Source organism: Callorhinus ursinus, unplaced genomic scaffold (genome assembly GCF_003265705.2).
Source record: "Callorhinus ursinus isolate GAN/ISIS: 27379988/994484 unplaced genomic scaffold, GSC_fseal_2.0 scaffold4, whole genome shotgun sequence".
In the NCBI taxonomy this organism is placed as follows: Eukaryota; Metazoa; Chordata; class Mammalia; order Carnivora; family Otariidae; genus Callorhinus; species Callorhinus ursinus.
Window position 1 is genome coordinate 73,050,908 of NW_027397066.1, and position 18,502 is coordinate 73,069,409.

Below are 18,502 nucleotides of genomic sequence, written 5' to 3' on the forward strand. Positions count from 1 at the left end.
TATCATTCACAAAAATAAAGTCAAAGTGGATTAAAAACCTAAATGTGAGAACTGAAACCGTAAAAATCCTAGAAAAGAACACAAGCAATAATTTCTTTGACAGTGGCCATAGCAACTTTTTTCTTAGATTTGTCTCCTGAGGCAAGAGAAATAAAAGCAAAAATAAATTATTAGGACTAGATCAAAATAAAAAGCTTCTGCACAGCAAAGGAAACAATCAACAAAACCAAAAGGCAACCTATGGTTGCGTAGGTATCCAATGAAGGGTTAGCATCCAAAATATATAAAGAACTTACAAACCTTAACACCCCAAAACCAAATAATACAATTGAAACATGGGCGGAAGACATGAACAGACATTTCACCAAAAAACACATCCAAAGGGTAATACACATGAAAAGATATTCATCATCACTTACCATCAGGGAAATGCAAGTCAAAACTACAATGAGATATCACCTCACACCTGTCAGACTGGCTAAAATCAACAACACAAGAAACAAGTGTTGGCCAGGATATGGAGTAAAAGGAACACTTGTTCACTGTTGGTGGGAATGCAAACTGGTACAGACACTGTGGAACACAGTATGGAGGTCCCTCAGAAAGTTAAAAATAGAACTACCCTATGATCCAGCAATCACACTACTGAGTATCTACTCAGTAGAATACAAAAACACTAATTCAAAGGGATACACACACCCTGAAGTTTATAGCAGCATTATTTACAATAGCCAAGAAATGGAAGCAGCCCAAGTGTCCACTGATTGATGAATGGATAAAGATATAATTAATATATACACATATATAATAGAATATTATTCAGCCATAAAAAAGAATGAAATCTTGCCATTTGCAACAACATGGATGGAGCTAGAGAGTATAATGCTAAGTAAAATAAGTCAGAGAAAGACAAATATATGATTTCACTCATATGTGGAATTTATGTTTTTATTTTTTTTAAACGTAGAATTTAAGAAACAAAACAAATGAGCAAAGGGAAAGAAAAGAGAGAGAGACAAATGAAGAAACAGACTCTTAATTATAGAGCATAAACTAATGGTTATTGGTGGGGAGAAGGGCAGGGGGTGGGTTCAATAGGTGATGGGGATTAAGGAGTGCACCCGTGGTGAGCACCAGGTGATGTACGGAATTACTGAATCACTATATTGTATACCTGACACTAATATAACACTATATGCTTACTAACTGGAATTAAAATAAAAACTTAAAAAGACAAAAAAATGAACAAACATCCCTTACTCTTAAGGGATGGTTATGAAGAAATTTTGGTCCTTTTATCAAACGTCAAGTGGTTGAAACAGGGTTTTTAATAAAAATGTTGATTTTCAACAATTTTAATGGCAACAAAAGAGCTAGCAATTAAGTATAAAAACGAAGTTTGTTGAGCAAACTTATAATTTCTTTTCACAAAACAAAATACAATATGGTGATTCAGTAGATTTTTTTAAATAATTTAAACATTTAGAGAAGACAGTGTAAATAGTTTGCATTAGATTTAGAAGCAGACTTAATCTCATATAAAAAATTCTCCAAGGGCGCTTGGGTGGCTCAGTTGGTTAAGCGACTGCCTTCGGCTCAGGTCATGATCCTGGAGTCCCGGGATCGAGTCCCACATCAGGCTCCCTGCTCAGCAGGGAGTCTGCTTCTCCCTCTGACCCTCTTCCCTCTCGTGCTCTCTATCTCTCATTCTCTCTCTCTCAAATAAATAAAAATCTTTAAAAAAAATAAAAATAATAAAAAAATAAAAAAAGGCTTTCACTCCTTTAAAAAAAAATTCTCCAAGACTATATCTGATATAATTGTTGAATTAATCTTTCTCTATTACCTCCATGCAATTGCCAAATAAAAGAAACTCCAATAAAAAAAAGTTTGTTTCAATTAAATGAAGAGTTCTATGAAAAACAAGAGCTTCTGCTCTTTTAATAACTCAAGGTCAATAGAGCAATAAAACAACTGCTCTTCATCAAAACCTTATAACATTTATACTCATAAAGCCTATATCTTGCATCTCTTATGTCCATCTATGTAACGTTAGCCTTCTTTCCTTTTTGCCTCACAAACTCTTTTCCTGCTTTTTTCCCAGATTTCAGGAATTTGGGGTTTTGAGTGGTAATTTTTCTCAGGCCCTCTTCTAAGTAAATAGAGACACTTTTTTTTTTTTTTTTTTGGTTATGCTTTATGCTTGCGTACATCCTCGCCAGATAATCCCCAGCCCAAGGAATTGGCTGAGCTGCACTGTCAGCTGTTAAGTTGGCAAATGTTATATGCTAGTCACATGATTATAGTACAGATTGCATGTCACCCATTGCAGAAGGCCAATGATTGAATAATGTGGACAAAGCAACTGGATTTTGATAGCAGGTCAGGGAAGTAAGGTGGTCTGCAAGGACAGATACTTACTCTTTAGTTCTGGGCAATGTGGGGAAGCTGAAGTGACCCTAGATTCTAAAATCAGGAAGAGTCCTCAGAAGGTGTTGCTTTATATTTGCCTTTTGCCACTTCTGGGGATATAGTTGATGCCTCCTAACATGTAATGGGTATTCCCAATGCAAAGTTCAATTTAAATGCCAGTGAGAAGCTATACTGGAGATTTCATGTTTTTAAACATTTCCAGAATGTTGATCCTTCAAAAATAGTGAATTGTGAGCTTTAACTTGTCATTTTTTTTCTTTTCCAAGAACATGAATAGAAAATTTTGCTTGAAAAATGAACATTTTATTGTTACAATATCTCAAAGACAAGAGGAAATTTTGATCTTTTTACAGATTCATGATTTTTCTACCAGCCATGAAAGGTTATTTTTATAATATCTAGACCATTCTTTGTATATGTATATACATTAATTTATTTTTAATGCACATAAACTTCACAGTCAAATGCACTTTGTACTTTATCATAATTTCATCAGGTTTTATCATTGTAAGAATAAGTAAATTAGTTACATTACAAAATGACAGAGTGTACTTGTAGCAATGACAGACACATTTTCAAAGAGTACTGTAGGACTTGTTTACCTAGTGGATTATCCAGTCATCTTGAGCCCCTGTGCCCCCTGTTAAGGACTTTTACACTATTTCTCTGTTCATTGACATGCCAAACAAAAGGGTGACAAAACAAAAGGAAATAAGACCCATTCAAATTGGTAAGATTTTTCATCTAATAAATGATATTCATTTTTAAGGGAAAAGACCTTATAACCAGGATCAAAAAGGATACTTTCCGGCCAACTAATCATAGTATAATATTTTATGTTCTCCCCCAAATGTGCCAGTCTTTCTCAATTTTGTTCATATAGCTTTGTCTGGCCAGAAGCTTTGATCCTTCTCAGATATCTCCCTATCTGTTTACTCAGCAAATTCAAGCTGCTGTTAAAACCCACCTCAAATGTCAAATTCTATATTAAAAAACCTTCCTCCCAACAAGTGTCCTGTTTCTCCTCCTGTGATCTTGTAAAATTTTAGATACATCTCTGCTCTGGAACTGTTTATATTGTGCCAGAATTATTCATTTCCCAGTGTGTCTCTCCACCCCCACCAGCCTATTTAAAGTTCATTAAAATCAGAGAGCCAGTTATTTTTCTTTGTATTATTTCACAGCAGATACTCAATAAATTATTTTGAACGAATTAAAAGGAATTTTGTGTATTCTGTAATTTATTCATTAACTTTGATAATTAGATTTAATTTGGCTTTAAGTCAAAAATAAAATTTCAGAAAGAAAATGCGGCACCAACTTTTCAAATAGATACAGTAAATCCAATCTTTGATCTTAAACACAATCATAAAATTAAGAAGATCTAGCTTTGAATTGTACAAATTGTATATCTGAGGAAAATAAATTTATATTATAAAACATTTTGATAAATTATAACATGTTGAAATTAGTTGTGTTCATTATCATGTAACAAATTTCTGTTTATAAGAACCAAAACTCAGAAAATCTCCAATAATAGGAAATTATTTATACCATACTTTCATGAGAAAAAAAAATTAAGTAAGCTTTTATCAACATCTATTTTTTAAAGCAGCCTTGAAAGACATGTCATTCAGTACATGCAGATTAAATACACTCTCATATTTTTCTATAACATAATGCATTAAGTTGACAACTGCAACAATAATGAACTGAGATCAAATAGCTAAGGTATAAGGAAAAGATATTTAGATTTTATCATGAGATTATCTAACTGGGAGAAATTCTTTTTCTTGGAATTGTTTAGGTAGAAAACTCCTGGCCTAACTTAAGTTTACTGAAGTCTATATTTCTGAAAAATAAGTAATGGGATGGATCTTGAAGAAATTTTTCTTTTGACATTAGAGGATATTATTATATACTATATAATAGTTTCTCACTTCCCTGCTTTAATACTAATTACAATAATAACATTTATTTAGCACTTATATTTTGTAGACCTAATAAACATTTTAGACCAAGTATAATAACCATTCTTCTCCTTAACCATGGAGGTAATTATCTTAAACTTATTTATCCTTATACTTGGAATTTGGAATTTTATATTAAATAATCCTACTCATTGCCTAATGTGGGAGAAGGATGGTATTTACAGCAGATTTATCCCACTGCATTTCTCATAGACAGGCTACTTATGACATTTTTGATACTTTGCTATTGCCAGGGTAGTTGATTGGTACAATGGCTGTAAATATTACCCACATAAAAATCATCATGGTCTTGCTGCTTAGCAGGATTTTCCATGGTGTTCTCTGGAACACTGGTTTCACTCAATCCTAGTAACTACTGAAATAAGGTCAAATAAATTTGAGAAGTCCTGGATTAAACCATATTATGAAAATTTCTTTACTATGGAATATCTCAGATTCTTCAGTATGCTAAAGAAGACATGATACACAAAGTTTCTCAATATTATTAAGTCAGGGAAACATAAGGTGACTACTGTGGCTACTGTTCTTCAGAAAACAAAATGCTGCCTTATTGTACAAACTTCAGTAGTGTACACGTACACACACACACACACACACACACTCATTGTGGAGAGGATAAAAACTCTGACTTTGTTAACAGTTAGCCTTGCAGTCCATCTCCCTAGTTTTCATTCAATGATGTTACTAGTTGTATTCTTTAATTTTTACCACAGGCTCTAAATCTGGCCACAAGCTTATCTGCTTTCTAAACCACATGGATTCTTCGACTATCAAATGGAACACCATTAATCTAGCTAGGCTCTTCAGATAGTACAGTCTCCAACTGTCTGCCATCCAGGTCTTATTCAAATCATGCTTAATAACATCATATTTATAAACAGTCCCTAGAAGTCAACACAGTTCATGTACTTGCCTAGTTCTGGGCATTGCGTATTGATTGGATTGCAACAGAGCAAATACAAGCAGCATACTTTAATCTACCTTCTAGCAGAATCAGTTTCAAAGGTTCTATTTTCATTTGGTGCCCTCATTTATTTTCAAAAGTATATATATATAAAATAGTCATATGAAATATTTTTCTCCACTAGCTGTAAAAATGTTCAACATTTAGTGTGTATTATACAGGTGTTAGGATAGATAACACCTGTATAATACACACTACTTAATTTCATTATTCTAGGTATTTGTGCACATTAATTCTCTTTATTCTTTTACAGATGAGGAAACTAAATCACAAAAACATTATGAATCCTGCAGAAAATCACATAGCTTGTAAATGGTAAGCAGAAATTTGAACCAAGGAAGTCTGGCTCCAGTGTTATGGTATCAATCACAAAACTGTATTAATACTCCCATTTGATTTTCTCCATTTCCATTTTATAATTCAGTAATAGGAAGACGGTATTTTTCTGAGGCAATTTTACATTTACTGCTATCTGATCATATGAATTATATTTCTGATTATATATCCTGTTTTACCCCATCTGTCAAGCAGCTTGGAATACATACAACATGAAACTGAATCACGGCAAGTCTCTGGGCTCTTAAGATTATTAAATTTTGGTTCTCCTTTCATTTTTCTATCTGTCTCTAACATATTCCTCATCATCACCACCATAATTTTCATTTTTGATATTAATGTATTGCAATCTTCTTATAAACCTATTCAAATTCTTGGTAAAATCATGCCAAATAGATATAAATACAATAAATACTTCACTGATCATTCCAAGGGTGTTTCTTAAAATGTTTTCTGAGTCATCAAGGAAATGTTATACTGAGTATAGTTTAATGTCAGAATGCTTTATTATACTGTACAGAAAATTTGACATTAATCCTTTGAAAACTGGCAATTCTTATACTTAATTTATGGTAGCAGTTTGCCAAGACATAATGTTTCAAAATATTTAAATGTGATATTACCATAAATTAAACATATCCGGTCAATTCAGAGGCATCATTCTTGATAGTGGAATATATTGTTTTATTTATCTATAATAAATATTTACTTACTTAAACCATTTAATAAAGAATTAAAGTTAAACAAAGCTGATATTCCCTTAGAATACTTCTCTAGGAACATAGCGGCTGTTTACAATTACATTCTGAATGATTAATGCTTACTAGATATTTTCAATATCATTCTTGGATATGGGCCCCATGGAGCTTACCTGTTGTCACACCATGAACCACTCCTTCCTTGGTTTTGGAGCCTATAAAAACAAATTCAAAACATAAACATAAGTCTCAAACTGGCCTTATATTACTGATTAGCTAGTTTTAAATACAACTAATAAAAAAAAAGTCTCAATCTTTAGAAGCCCATATAGAAAAATATCCTTAGAGGGCATAAAATCTAAAACAAGGAATTCCAGTAATCATACAACAAATAGAAGAAAGCAAAACTAGCAGGAGGTTCTTTCCAATTAAAATTTTAACCTACAATGATGAGTTATTTTTTTAAGTTTTCACTTTAATTCCAGTTAGTTAACAGAGTGTTATTAGTTTCAAGTGTGCAATATAGTAATTCAACATTTCCATGTGTTGACAGCTGCTATAAACACTGGGGTGCATGTATCCCTTTGAATTAGTGTTTTTGTATTCTTTGGGTAAATACCCAGCAGTGCAATTGCTGGATCATAGGGTAGATTTATTTTTAACTTTTTGAGGGACCTCCATACCATTATCCACAGTGGCTGCACCTTCCAATGATGACTTTTTATCCCCTTGTGTCCCTCTTCAATAATGGATTTTGCCCAGAAATAAACCCACACTTATTTGGTCAATTAACCTACAATGAAGGAAGCATGAATATACAATGGGGAAGACAGTCTCTTCAATAATCAACTTACAGAGGGAAAAATAAAAGGGGAGATAACACTGGGGCTGGGTGGGAAGATGATCTTAGGTTCAGAACTGTAGAAGCTATACTAAAGTACAGGAGAGCAGAGAGATTAGTCAACCCATGAAACTCAAGTAGAAGGGAAGAAAAAGAAGAAATTAACATTCATTGAACACCTATTATGTAAAAGGCATTTTAATATTGTTTAATCCATTTATTATAGGTGAATTATGCCCACTTTATATCTGAAGAAATTGCAATTCAAAGTTAAATGATTTGCCTAAAGTCACACAGGCAATAGCTAGCTATTGATATCAGTATTAGCATATTGATATGACCCTAAACCTATATGCTTTCCACTAAGCCAAGCAAACTTTTAGGAGGAATACAGCCTTTATACAAATAGCTCATTAATATATACTAAAACTAAGTTTAACAATTTTATTCATGAGCTCTCTAATGTTGGATTTTTTAGTGTGACACTAGCTGTTTTTTGTGTTGGGTCTTTTTTTTGAGAGAAAGAGAGGGCTGGGGGGGAGGGGTAGAGAGAGAGGGAAAGAGAGAATATTAAGCAGGCTCCACGCCTGGTGCAGAGCCCGATGTGGGGCTCAATCTCACGACCCAGAGATCATGACCTGAGCCAAAATCAAGAGCCAGATGCTTAATCAACCTAGCCACCCAGGCACCTCTACACCAGTTTTTTAACTAATTTTTTTTTTTTTTGGAGAAAATAACAGTGGATAGGAGATTCATTTGAAAACTACCCTGTAAGTCAAATAATCTATTTCTATCAGACATAGAAGAATATAAGGAAATGAGGGCATAAAAACTGAGAAAATATTTAAATCTATATTTGGAGATTAAACTAGGTACTAATCCTCAGTTTAAAAATGCACTGGTTTAAAAAGCTTTCCTAAGCATGTTAGAAATAACAGTAAACACTTTAAAACAAAGGAAAAAAGCATTAGGGAATCTCAGGTTCCCCATCACTAAGATGACTACACAGGATTAATTAAATAATCTCTAAGAACTGGGTCCTTAAACTGGAGAGTGCAGCAGAACCAGTCAGGTGGGAGTGCTGGTTGAAAATGCTGACTGTTGTGTCAGAGCCTCAAATGTTCAGGAAATACCAGGTACAGATATTTGCATTTTCTAATAACCCTCATGATCTAATTCTAATTCACGTGTCAAATTTATAAAACACTGGTCTTAAATGGCTTCAATTTCCAAATTTATTTAAAATTTAGAAGCATATATCCATGATTTCAATAATATGATTGCTAAAATGACCTAAATGAATATACAAGACTATGTTGAAAATGTTTACTAAATATTTTTATGAAAATATATAAATAAGGCATTAAGTGAAATTTGGATGCATATTTAAACTTTTTTACTAAACAATCAAGAAAAGTATCTATGTTTAATAAAACAATTTAAATATAGTTAAGAAGTTTCCATTTGAATACATTTAAGGACCTCTGATAAAAATAAAACATATAATAAATGATAGCATTGTAATTAAGAATATGGGTTTTGCCCAGAAATAAACTCATTCTTATACGGTCAATTAACCTACAATGAAGAAGACATGAATATACAATGGGGAAGACAGTCTCTTCAATAAGTGGTGATAAGAAAACTGCACAGCTACATGCAGAAGAGTGAAACACTTTCTTACACCACACACAAAAATTAATTCAAACTAGTAAAGACTGAAGTGTCAGACCTGAAACCATAAAACTCCTAAAAGAAAACATAGGCAGTAATCACTTGGACATTGACCTTAGCAACATATTTATGCACATGTCTCCTGAGGTAAGGGAAATAAAAGCAAAAATAAACTATTGGGACTACACCAAAATATAAAGCTTCTTCACAGCAATGGAAGCCATCAACAAAATTAAAGACAACTTAGTGAATGAGAGAGGATGTCTGCAAATAAGATATTTGATAAGGGGTTAATATCCAAAACATATAAAGAACTTATACAACTCAGTGCCAAAAACAACAAATAATCTAATTTAAAAATGGGTAGAGAACCTGAATAGTCATTTTTCCAAAAAAAAATACAGACAGCCAACAGACACATGAAAAGATACTCAACATTACTAACCATCATATAAGTGCAAATTAAAACCACAATGAAATATAACCTCATATCAGTCAGAATGGTGAGTATCAAAAAGAAAGAAATAAGGGTTGGTGAGGATGTGGAGAAAAGGGAACCCTCATGAACTGTTGGTGGGAATGTAAAATGGTGTAACTACTTTGGAGGTCCTTCAGAAAATTAAAAATAGAAATACCATATGATTCAGTAATTCTACTATTGAGTATTTACCTGAAGAAAATGAAAACACTGAATTCAAAAAAACATATGCATTCCTATGTTTACTGTAGCATTATTTACAGTAGCCAAGATATGAAAGCAACATAAATGTCCAATGATAGATGACTGGATAAAGAAGATATGGGGTGTGTGTGTGTACACAAATGGAATTGTGTGTACACAAATGGAATATTACTCAGCCATAAAAAAGAATGAGCTCTTATCATTTGCAACAACAACATGGATGGACAATAGAGGGTATTATGTTAAGTGAAATAAGTCAGATGGAAAAAGACAAGTACCATATTATTTCACTTATATGTGGTATCTAAAAAAGAAAACAAAAAAAACAAAAATAACAGAAACATAAAAACAGAGAATTGGTGGTTGCCGGAGGGGAGGTGGGTGAGGGATGGGTGAAATAGGTGAAGGGGATTAAGAAGTACAACCTTGTAATTACAAAATAAATAAGGGAACATACTTGGCATTATATAAAGAAAACTAAATTGTTTTGCTTTTCAATTGGACTCTAAATTTATAATTTCTAAGCCATTTGAGATAATTGTTATTTATTAAATTGAAGTATATAGACTGAAAATTTGTATACAAACAAATCACAAAAAAATCATAAAATAACACTGATTCTTATGTAGTTCCTCAATTAGTTAAAAGATAGTTGCCAAAAATATAATATTATAAAGGAATGAGATTACTTTTTTCATTAGGCTTAAGAAAAAAGTGTGCTAAATATCTTCAGCCATATAGAAGTTAGAAAACTTTCTATAGTCACTTCCAATCTTTCACCCCAGTTATTTGTGAGTTTTGTAATGATGAATGAAAAGATAAAAAGAAAATATGTTGGCAAAGCAATTATTCTGTTGGACAGCTTATTTGATAATAATAACCATGGCTCCTATATATAAAAGTGTGCTTTACAAAATCCTCAACAAAATATTAACAAACCAAATCCAACAATGTATAAAAAGAATTATACTTCACAACCAAATGGAATTCATGCCAGGTATGCAAGTTTGGTTCATTATTCAAAAATTAATTAAAGTAATCTATCACACTGACAGGATAAAAAAGACAAATGATGTGATCATATCAATAGATGCAGAAAAAACATTTGACAAAATGCAACATCTATTTGTGATAAAAACTTCTGGTAAACTAGGAATAGAGGGGAACTTCCTCAACTTGATAAAGAATATTTACCAAAAAACCTATAGATAACATCATATTTCATAGCAAGAAACTAGGGCTTTCCTACTAAGACCAGAAACAAGGCAAGCATCCTACTGGAAATCCTAGCCAATGCAATAAGATAATAAAAGGAGACAAGAGGTATACAGGTTGGGAAAGAAGAAATAAAATGATCTTCATTCACAGATGACTTGTATGTCTATGTAGAATATTGTAAAGAATCAACAATGACAAAAAAAAAACACTAACTTTTGTAAGACTCTTGGATACAACATTAATAAACACAAGTCAATCACTTTCATATATACCAGCAATGAACAAATGGAATTTAAAATTTAAAACACAATAAACTTATATTAGCACCAAAAAAAAAAAATACTTAGGCGTACATTTAACAGAATATATCCAAGATCTATATGAGGAAAACTACAACGCTCTAATGAACAAACACAGAGAATTAATAAAAGGAGGTATATTCTGTGTTCATGGATGGGAAGACTCAATGCTGTCAGTATGTCAGCTCTTAACTTGATCTACAGTTCAATGCAATCTTAATAAAAACCTCAGCAAGTTATTTTGTCAATATAAACAAACAGACTCTAAGTCTATGTGGAGAGGCAAAAAGCCGCGAATAGCCATGATAATATTGAAGTATAAAATCATAGGTCTGACACTACTTGCCTTTTAGACTTACTATCAAGATATAGTAATCAAGACAGTGTGATAATTGCAAGAGAATAGACAAATAAAACAAAGGGACCTTATAGCGAGCCTAGAAATAGAACCACATAAATATAGCCAACTGATTTTTGACAAAGGAGTGAAAGCAATACAATAAAGCAAAGACAGTCTTTTTGACAAACGGTGCTGAAACAACTGGACATCCACATGCAAGAAGAAAGGAGAAACAAGGAGAAGAAGAGACAACAACCCTTCACAAAAATTAACACAATAGGGATCATAGACCTAAATGTAAAATACAGAACTATAAAACTCCTAGAATAACATAGGAGAAAACCTACATGGCCTTGGATATGGCAATGACTTTTAGATATAACACCAAAAGCACAACCCATGAAATAAAGAATCAATAAGCTGGACTTCATTAAAATTAAAAATTTCTGCTCCGTGAAAGGAAGTGGGGAGAATGAAAAAAGCTACAGACTGAGAGAAATTTTTGAAGAAAATATGTCTGAAAAGGAACTATTATCCAAAATATGCAGAGGACTCTTAAAACTCAATAAGAAAACAACCCAGATTAAAAGACAGGCCAAATACCTTAACAGATGCCTCACCAAAGAAGATATATAGATGACAAATAAGCTTATGAAAAGATGCTTCACATCATATGTCATCTGGGAAATGTAAATTAAAACTATCAGTTACCACAACACACCTGTTAGAATGATCAAAATCTAGAATATTGAAACTCCAAAGGCTGACAAGGATGTGAAGCAACAAGAACTGTTATTCATTATTACTAGTGGGATGCAAAATGGTCCAGCCACTTTGGAAGACAGTTTGTCAGTTCCTTATAAAACTAAACATATCCTTACCATATGATCCAGCAATAGTGATCCTTGGTATTTACCGAAAGGAGGTGAAAGCTTATGTCCATTCAAAAGCCTGCACATGGATGTTTATATCAGTTTTATTCACAATTGCCAAAATTTGGAAGAAGCCAGGATGTCCCTCAGTAGGTGAATGGATAACTGTGGTACATCCAGACAACGGAATCAGTATTTAGTACTAAAAAGAAATGAGCTATCAAGTCATGAAAAGACATGGAAGAACCTAAAATGCATATTACTAAGTGAAAGAAGCAAATCTTAAAAGTCTACATAGTGATGATTCCAGGTATATGACATTCTGGAAATGGCAAAATTATGGAGATAGTAAAAAAAGATCAGTGGTTGCCAGGGGTTGGTGGAAGGAAATTAATAAGTGATATACAAACAATTTTAGGACAACAAAAGTATCTACATATTCTATAATGATGGATACACTTCATTATATATCTGTCCAAATGCAGAGAATGTATGATATGAGGAGTGAAACTATGGGTTTTGGGTGAATATGATGTGTCAATGTAGGTTCATTAATTTTAATAAATGTACGACTCTGGTGGGGGATGTAGATCGTGGGGGAAGCCATGCATGTGTGGAGGCAGGGGGTATGTGAGAAACCTCTGTTATTTGCCTGTCAATTTTGCTGTGAACCTAAACTGCTACAAAAAATAAAAGTCTTTAATTTTTTTTAAGTGTGCTTTATTACTCACATGTTTTGTTTTATTATGACATTCTCACAAAAACTCTGCAAGGTAATTGCATTTATCTAAATCTTATTTTTACAAATGAAGGAAGTAAAGCTCATAGATGTTAGGTAACTTTTATAGTATTCTAAGAGCAATAAATGATGTAGCCTAGACTAGAATTTAAGTTTGTGTGACGTCGTCTATGTTCTCTCTACTTTTCCAGGAGTCAGCAAACTGCAGCCTATGGGCCAAATCAACTCACCACCTATTTTGGTAACTAAGGTTTTACTGGATCACAGCTAATTATTGTCTATGGCTGCTTTCACACCACAACTGCAGAGCTGATTAATTGACCCAGAGATCTTATGGCCTAAAATATTTATTGTCTAGCGCTTTACAGAAAAAGTTTATCAACTCCTGATCTAATTACTCTCTCTTCTCATGGTCAGTTTTCATCCCAAACCCTGTGTCTGAGTTCGAATTTTAACTATCCTTCAGAACACAAACAACCAATAAATAATTTATAGAATGCACTATGTGTTAAAAAACCACGATATACCACGTTATTAAAGAGGGCACATATTGAATGGAGCACTGGGTGTTATATGCAAACAATGAATCATGGAACACTACATCAAAAACTAATGATGTGAAGTATGGTGATTAACATAACATAATAAAATTGAAAAAAAATACCACAAAATATATTGAAGATGATCTAAAAATACACATGACATGTAAACAAATTATGATTTTATGTAATGGCAAATAACAGAATATCAAAAAAATAAAATCATTATATTTGCCTAAACACATAGTTGACAATGAAAACAAAAAGTTTTCCAGATGATAAAACCTATTTATTACATAGAAAACAGGAATGTATTAAATTAATATTCAATAGTTTCCGGACTCACTACCAACTAATAGAATAAATATTAGCATCCTAAAAAAATCTTTAAAGTTACTAAATTATAAAATAATGGAAATCAAAGAATCGTTGCAAGCACACACTTGCACAACTTAGAAAACTGAGGACAAGTATAAAGATATCGATTATCTGCACATCACTGATTCAGTATTCCAAATTCCCTCTAAAAAAGATATAATTCACAAAACACTTGAAATTAACTGGTCATTTTTTCCTCTTGTAACACTCTTTAATTCAATGATTTTCTGAAGGTATGTCTTAAGAGAAAGAATAATTTAACTTAAGATTTGTAGCAAACTCAGCCAATATAGAGCCTATGAGCAATGAGAAAAAAAATAATATGAGAGGCATTCATAAAAATTATTCCAAGTCTAACTCTTTTTCAGTGCCTCCAGGTTGGAGAGGCAGTGTAGCTGTCTTTCACGCACAGAGGCGTAGTGCCTTATGCCACCCAACAGGTTCATCCTCCATCTTCCTGCCCATCCTGGGCTCCTGCTGCTCCAGCTGCCACCAGAGAATGTGCAAGAGCTCAGAGCAGCAGAAGAGAAAGACGAGAGGCAGAATGAGCAGAGGGTGAGTGTATGCATGTGTCTCTGTGGATGAGTGTTTGTCTATGTATGTGTCTATTCCTTCCCCAAAGACTTTGAAGTGAATTGTAAAGTAACACCCAACCTAGCACAGTTCAAGGTAAGAAAAAAGAGAGTCAGGATCTGCATGAATACTACAAAGTGGCAATTTAGGAACAAGTAGAAAAGATAAGCATCAATCTCATTATTTAGTATCATTTGATAAATGAATTATATATATCTCTGAGATATTAGCAACAGCCTTCAAGCACTTTTTCTGGCAATTAGTCTTCAGTTTACCAAGTGGTCACAAGGATGAACTCTACCAAAGACTTTTCTGTCCTCTCCTTTTTAGGGCCACAATAGGTCTTTTTTATATATCCCAGGGCCATATTGAAGTCTTATTTTAAAATATGAATACACTAACTTTTGCTAATATTATTCATGATGATTAAAAAAAATCAAAGGCCCATGAATGACTTTGACTTTCACTTCTTAAAAATATTCTTCATTATTTTTGGAGACTGAGTTTTAAAAACTTTTTATGAATTATAGTCCTTTATGCACAGAAGCATTCATTTAAAAAGTCCAAAGTATTACTGAAAAATTAAATATTCTGAAAAAAAACAAAAGGTTATCCTCACTTTTTACTATTAGCTCAAATATACACAGTTATCTACCCACACAGTCCTCTGACTCAGTTTACCCTTTTGACAAGTAATGATGCAAAAATGAATCAAGAAATACCAGCATTTAGAGCATCAATCATCCTAACCCATCAATCATAAATAAATATCAAGATGCCATGGGGGGGGGCTTACCTACCTACATAGAGAACACCCTCTTTTGTCTTTCCTGCTGCCTCTGCCACACCCTGTTTGGTTTTTTCAGCAGCAGCCACGACTCCCTCCTTGGCCTTTGAAAGTCCTTTCATGAATACATCCATGGCTAATGAATTCCTTTACACCACACTGGAGAACACAAAATATAATTTCAATGAGAACTTTTACATCAGAAACTAATGATGTACTGTATGGTGACTAACATAACATAATAAAAATAAATAAATAACTTTTGGGTAGAATAAAATAAAATGAGAACCATTCAAGATAAAAACCACTGAAAGATCAGTACAACTCCCAAAAGTGCGAGACTCTTTTACTTAGACTCTTATTTCAACCACTGGACCCAAAAAAAAAAAAAAAAAAAAAACCTTTTTTTTTTTTTAGCTTTTGCATTAAAAATTTAGCATCCTTCATCCATCTTGGCTAGTAAAAGTCTAGCTGCCTAAACGTGGATTAAGATGAATCATCTGAGTTGTGCTTACTGTATCTTCGAAGGGTAGTTACATGAAAAGATGGACCCCTCTTTCAACTTCCCAGAGTCCAAACGGTGACAAGGTAAGTTAGAAGTACGTTTAAAAGATCACAGGAAAAGAAAGGGAGCTGGAGGCATGGGGTCAGGTCAGTCTTAAAAATGAATCTCAGAAGAGGGCTAACTGGTTGATCACCAAGAGGGGCGGGAAGAGAACTACTCACTCTGGGTGTGGCTCAAGCTCGAGCCCACACGCACCGGCCCTAATCCACGCGACCAGCCACCCCCGCCCGCAGCTATCTACTCCGAGCAGGCGCCTGTGCACAGCCGGGAGCAGTCTCCTGACTCGCGCCAGCCACCCGAGGGGGCGTTCTCTGCGCGCGAATTCGCTACCCACCCGGCGCCCGCACCTGTTAACCCCTTACCACCTGTTGACCTGCCCTCCCAGCACTTCTATTTAATGATCTGCCAAATACAGCTTGCTTGCTTACTTCATCGAGAAAACGCAGAGGGCGGACTGGGGGATTTAAGGTAAAAGAGAGATAAAAGTTGGCTGCTCACGCTCCATCTAGTCTTCTCGCGTTTCCCCAGGAAAAAGCGTATCCCAGAGAAGCAGCGTAACCTCTCAGCCTTTGGGGACGAGAAGAACGGAATTATCGGATGCCAGAGGAAAGCCAGGTCAACTTACTTTCCTCAAGCTCACTGAGGAGATAAGCACCCACCTCCGAGAGACTCGACACAGCGGGTCCTTATTGCAGCAACAACCTCCCTCCCAGAAGCCCACGACTCCTCTCCTCCCGGGTTTCCTCCAGTATTGCCAAAGCTGCCCGTTTAGATCCATAGGTACTTACCTGGGTCCCTCTGATCCTCACAACTACAATTCCTCTCAACCACCCCCTTACAAAAAAAAAATTTTTTTTAAACAATTCCCAAATATTATTTAAATGGGAAGAGGGAGAATAAGAAGCGCACAGGAAGGGAGGAGGTAGCGGCAGGGGAGGGATGGTCCCCAGAGGAGGCTGCTGTCAGCACAACCCGGTGATGAGAGGCTGGGGGCGTGGGAGGCAAACCCACGAACCTGTCGTCGAATTGCCACGCCCCGTCCCCCGCACAATTGGATCCGAGAGAAAGAGACAGAAGGTCGGAAGGGAAGGCAGGGAGAGAGCGCGAAGGATGCTAAGGGCCAGGCTCGGTCCTCGGGTCTGCTCTAAGGCCAGCACACACCTCGCCCCACGCTGCCGCGCTCGGTTTCTCACCCCCTCTCTCGGGTCCCCTTCTCGTCGTCGTGGTCTTCCTCCTCTTCCTCTTTCTCCTCCTCCTTCTCCTCCGCTCACCGCCCCCGCAGCTGATTTGTCAGCTCCTCTCCCCGCCCCTCTCCCGGCGCTCGCTGCTTCCCCAGCCGCGTGCACTTCACTCCTTTACTCGGATGGGGATGGGGGCGGGGGGAGGCTGTACCTCCAACTCCAGCCACCAGCCTGGGCCCGGGGGGCGGGGAGGTGGGGTATTCTGCGCTTCACCCCAGGTTCAGGATAAAGGAGACTCTTGTGGCGATCTGGACCCGTTAGCCTTAGGCTGATGTTTCTCCGTCTTTCCCATCCCCCCTCCTTCGCTGTCTCCGCCCTTCCCTCTGGTTCCTCACGGGACCCCCTTGTCCGAGCCACCCTAGTGGAGTGGAGGTCTGAGGCATCGACCACCAAAGATAGAGCCATCCTCTTGGGAGGCTACTGAAGGAGGCAGGCAGCTCAGGAAAGATGCTCAACCAGTACTACCAAGAGCACGTTTCCCTCGGATCGGTGAAATGTTGATTAACGATGGTAGGACACGATGTTAAGGATGGCTTTGTTCAAATATCACTCAGATTTTCGTAACCTCTTAACCTCGGATGAGCCCGAAAGGGTCCGCGGATGGAGAGAGTAGTAAGGCAGAGTTAGAGGTTGAGGCAGGAAGGAGCCTCTTCGAATCTTCTTCCCACCCCACAATCACCATTTTCTTGTCCACCAATCAGCTGTTGCCAGACGCCGACTTTTCCCATCGGTGGAACATGGAATAAATATTCCCCAGCCGTCGATACCAGGCGGTCTTAAGGTTTTCATTCTCGAAATGGAATTTACTTTCCACTCTCGAGTGTGTGAGGGAGGAGACGAATCAGCGTGGTTAATTCTCCTGAAACGTCCACCCAATTTCTTCGCCCCTTCTGCACACTACTCACCTTTCTCATTTGATTCACGTTGCCCTCGGAGCTGACACCCGACACATCCCTTCCCACACACAGACACGCAGACATATGCGCGGGCTTGAAGACAATTTTTGCATTGCTTCACACATTTCACCTCTTTCAGAGCTGGAGGGAAAACAGCTGTTCTTGGATCACACCAGAATGGAGAACCAAGCTCCTCCCTCTAACAGAATGCATTTGCTGTTTTTGCCTGAATTGGAGGAGGATTTTAGCACTGGAAGGGAAAGACAAGTCTTTGCTGTATGGGGTTTTGTTTTTTGTTTGTTTGCTTGTTTTGTTTTATGTTTGTTTATATATTTGTTTATTTATTTATTTATTTTTGTAGGAAAAAAATGCTTTCTATATCCCAGCACTCATTTGGGTTCTGAAATTTGAGTAAAATGCAGTTTAAATCTACAAA

At 35.7% G+C, this 18,502-nt stretch overlaps 1 protein-coding gene across 7 annotated transcripts in view; it reads right to left on the bottom strand.

The window, feature by feature from the left end:
* Window positions 1-18,209, bottom strand: part of SNCA (synuclein alpha) — a 145,646-nt gene extending 127,437 nt beyond the window's left edge. The window contains exons 1-3 of one of the 7 annotated variants that reach the window (XM_073891959.1): window positions 18,076-18,209; window positions 15,378-15,523; window positions 6,596-6,637 (exon numbers count right to left, since the gene is read on the bottom strand). In XM_073891959.1, coding sequence (XP_073748060.1) covers window positions 6,596-6,637; window positions 15,378-15,498 — 163 coding nt within the window. In that variant the 5' untranslated portion in view covers window positions 15,499-15,523; window positions 18,076-18,209. The other 6 variants (XM_025873449.2, XM_025873448.2, XM_073891957.1 and 3 more) reach the window with 6 other exon arrangements.
* Window positions 18,210-18,502: the final 293 nt, after the last annotated feature.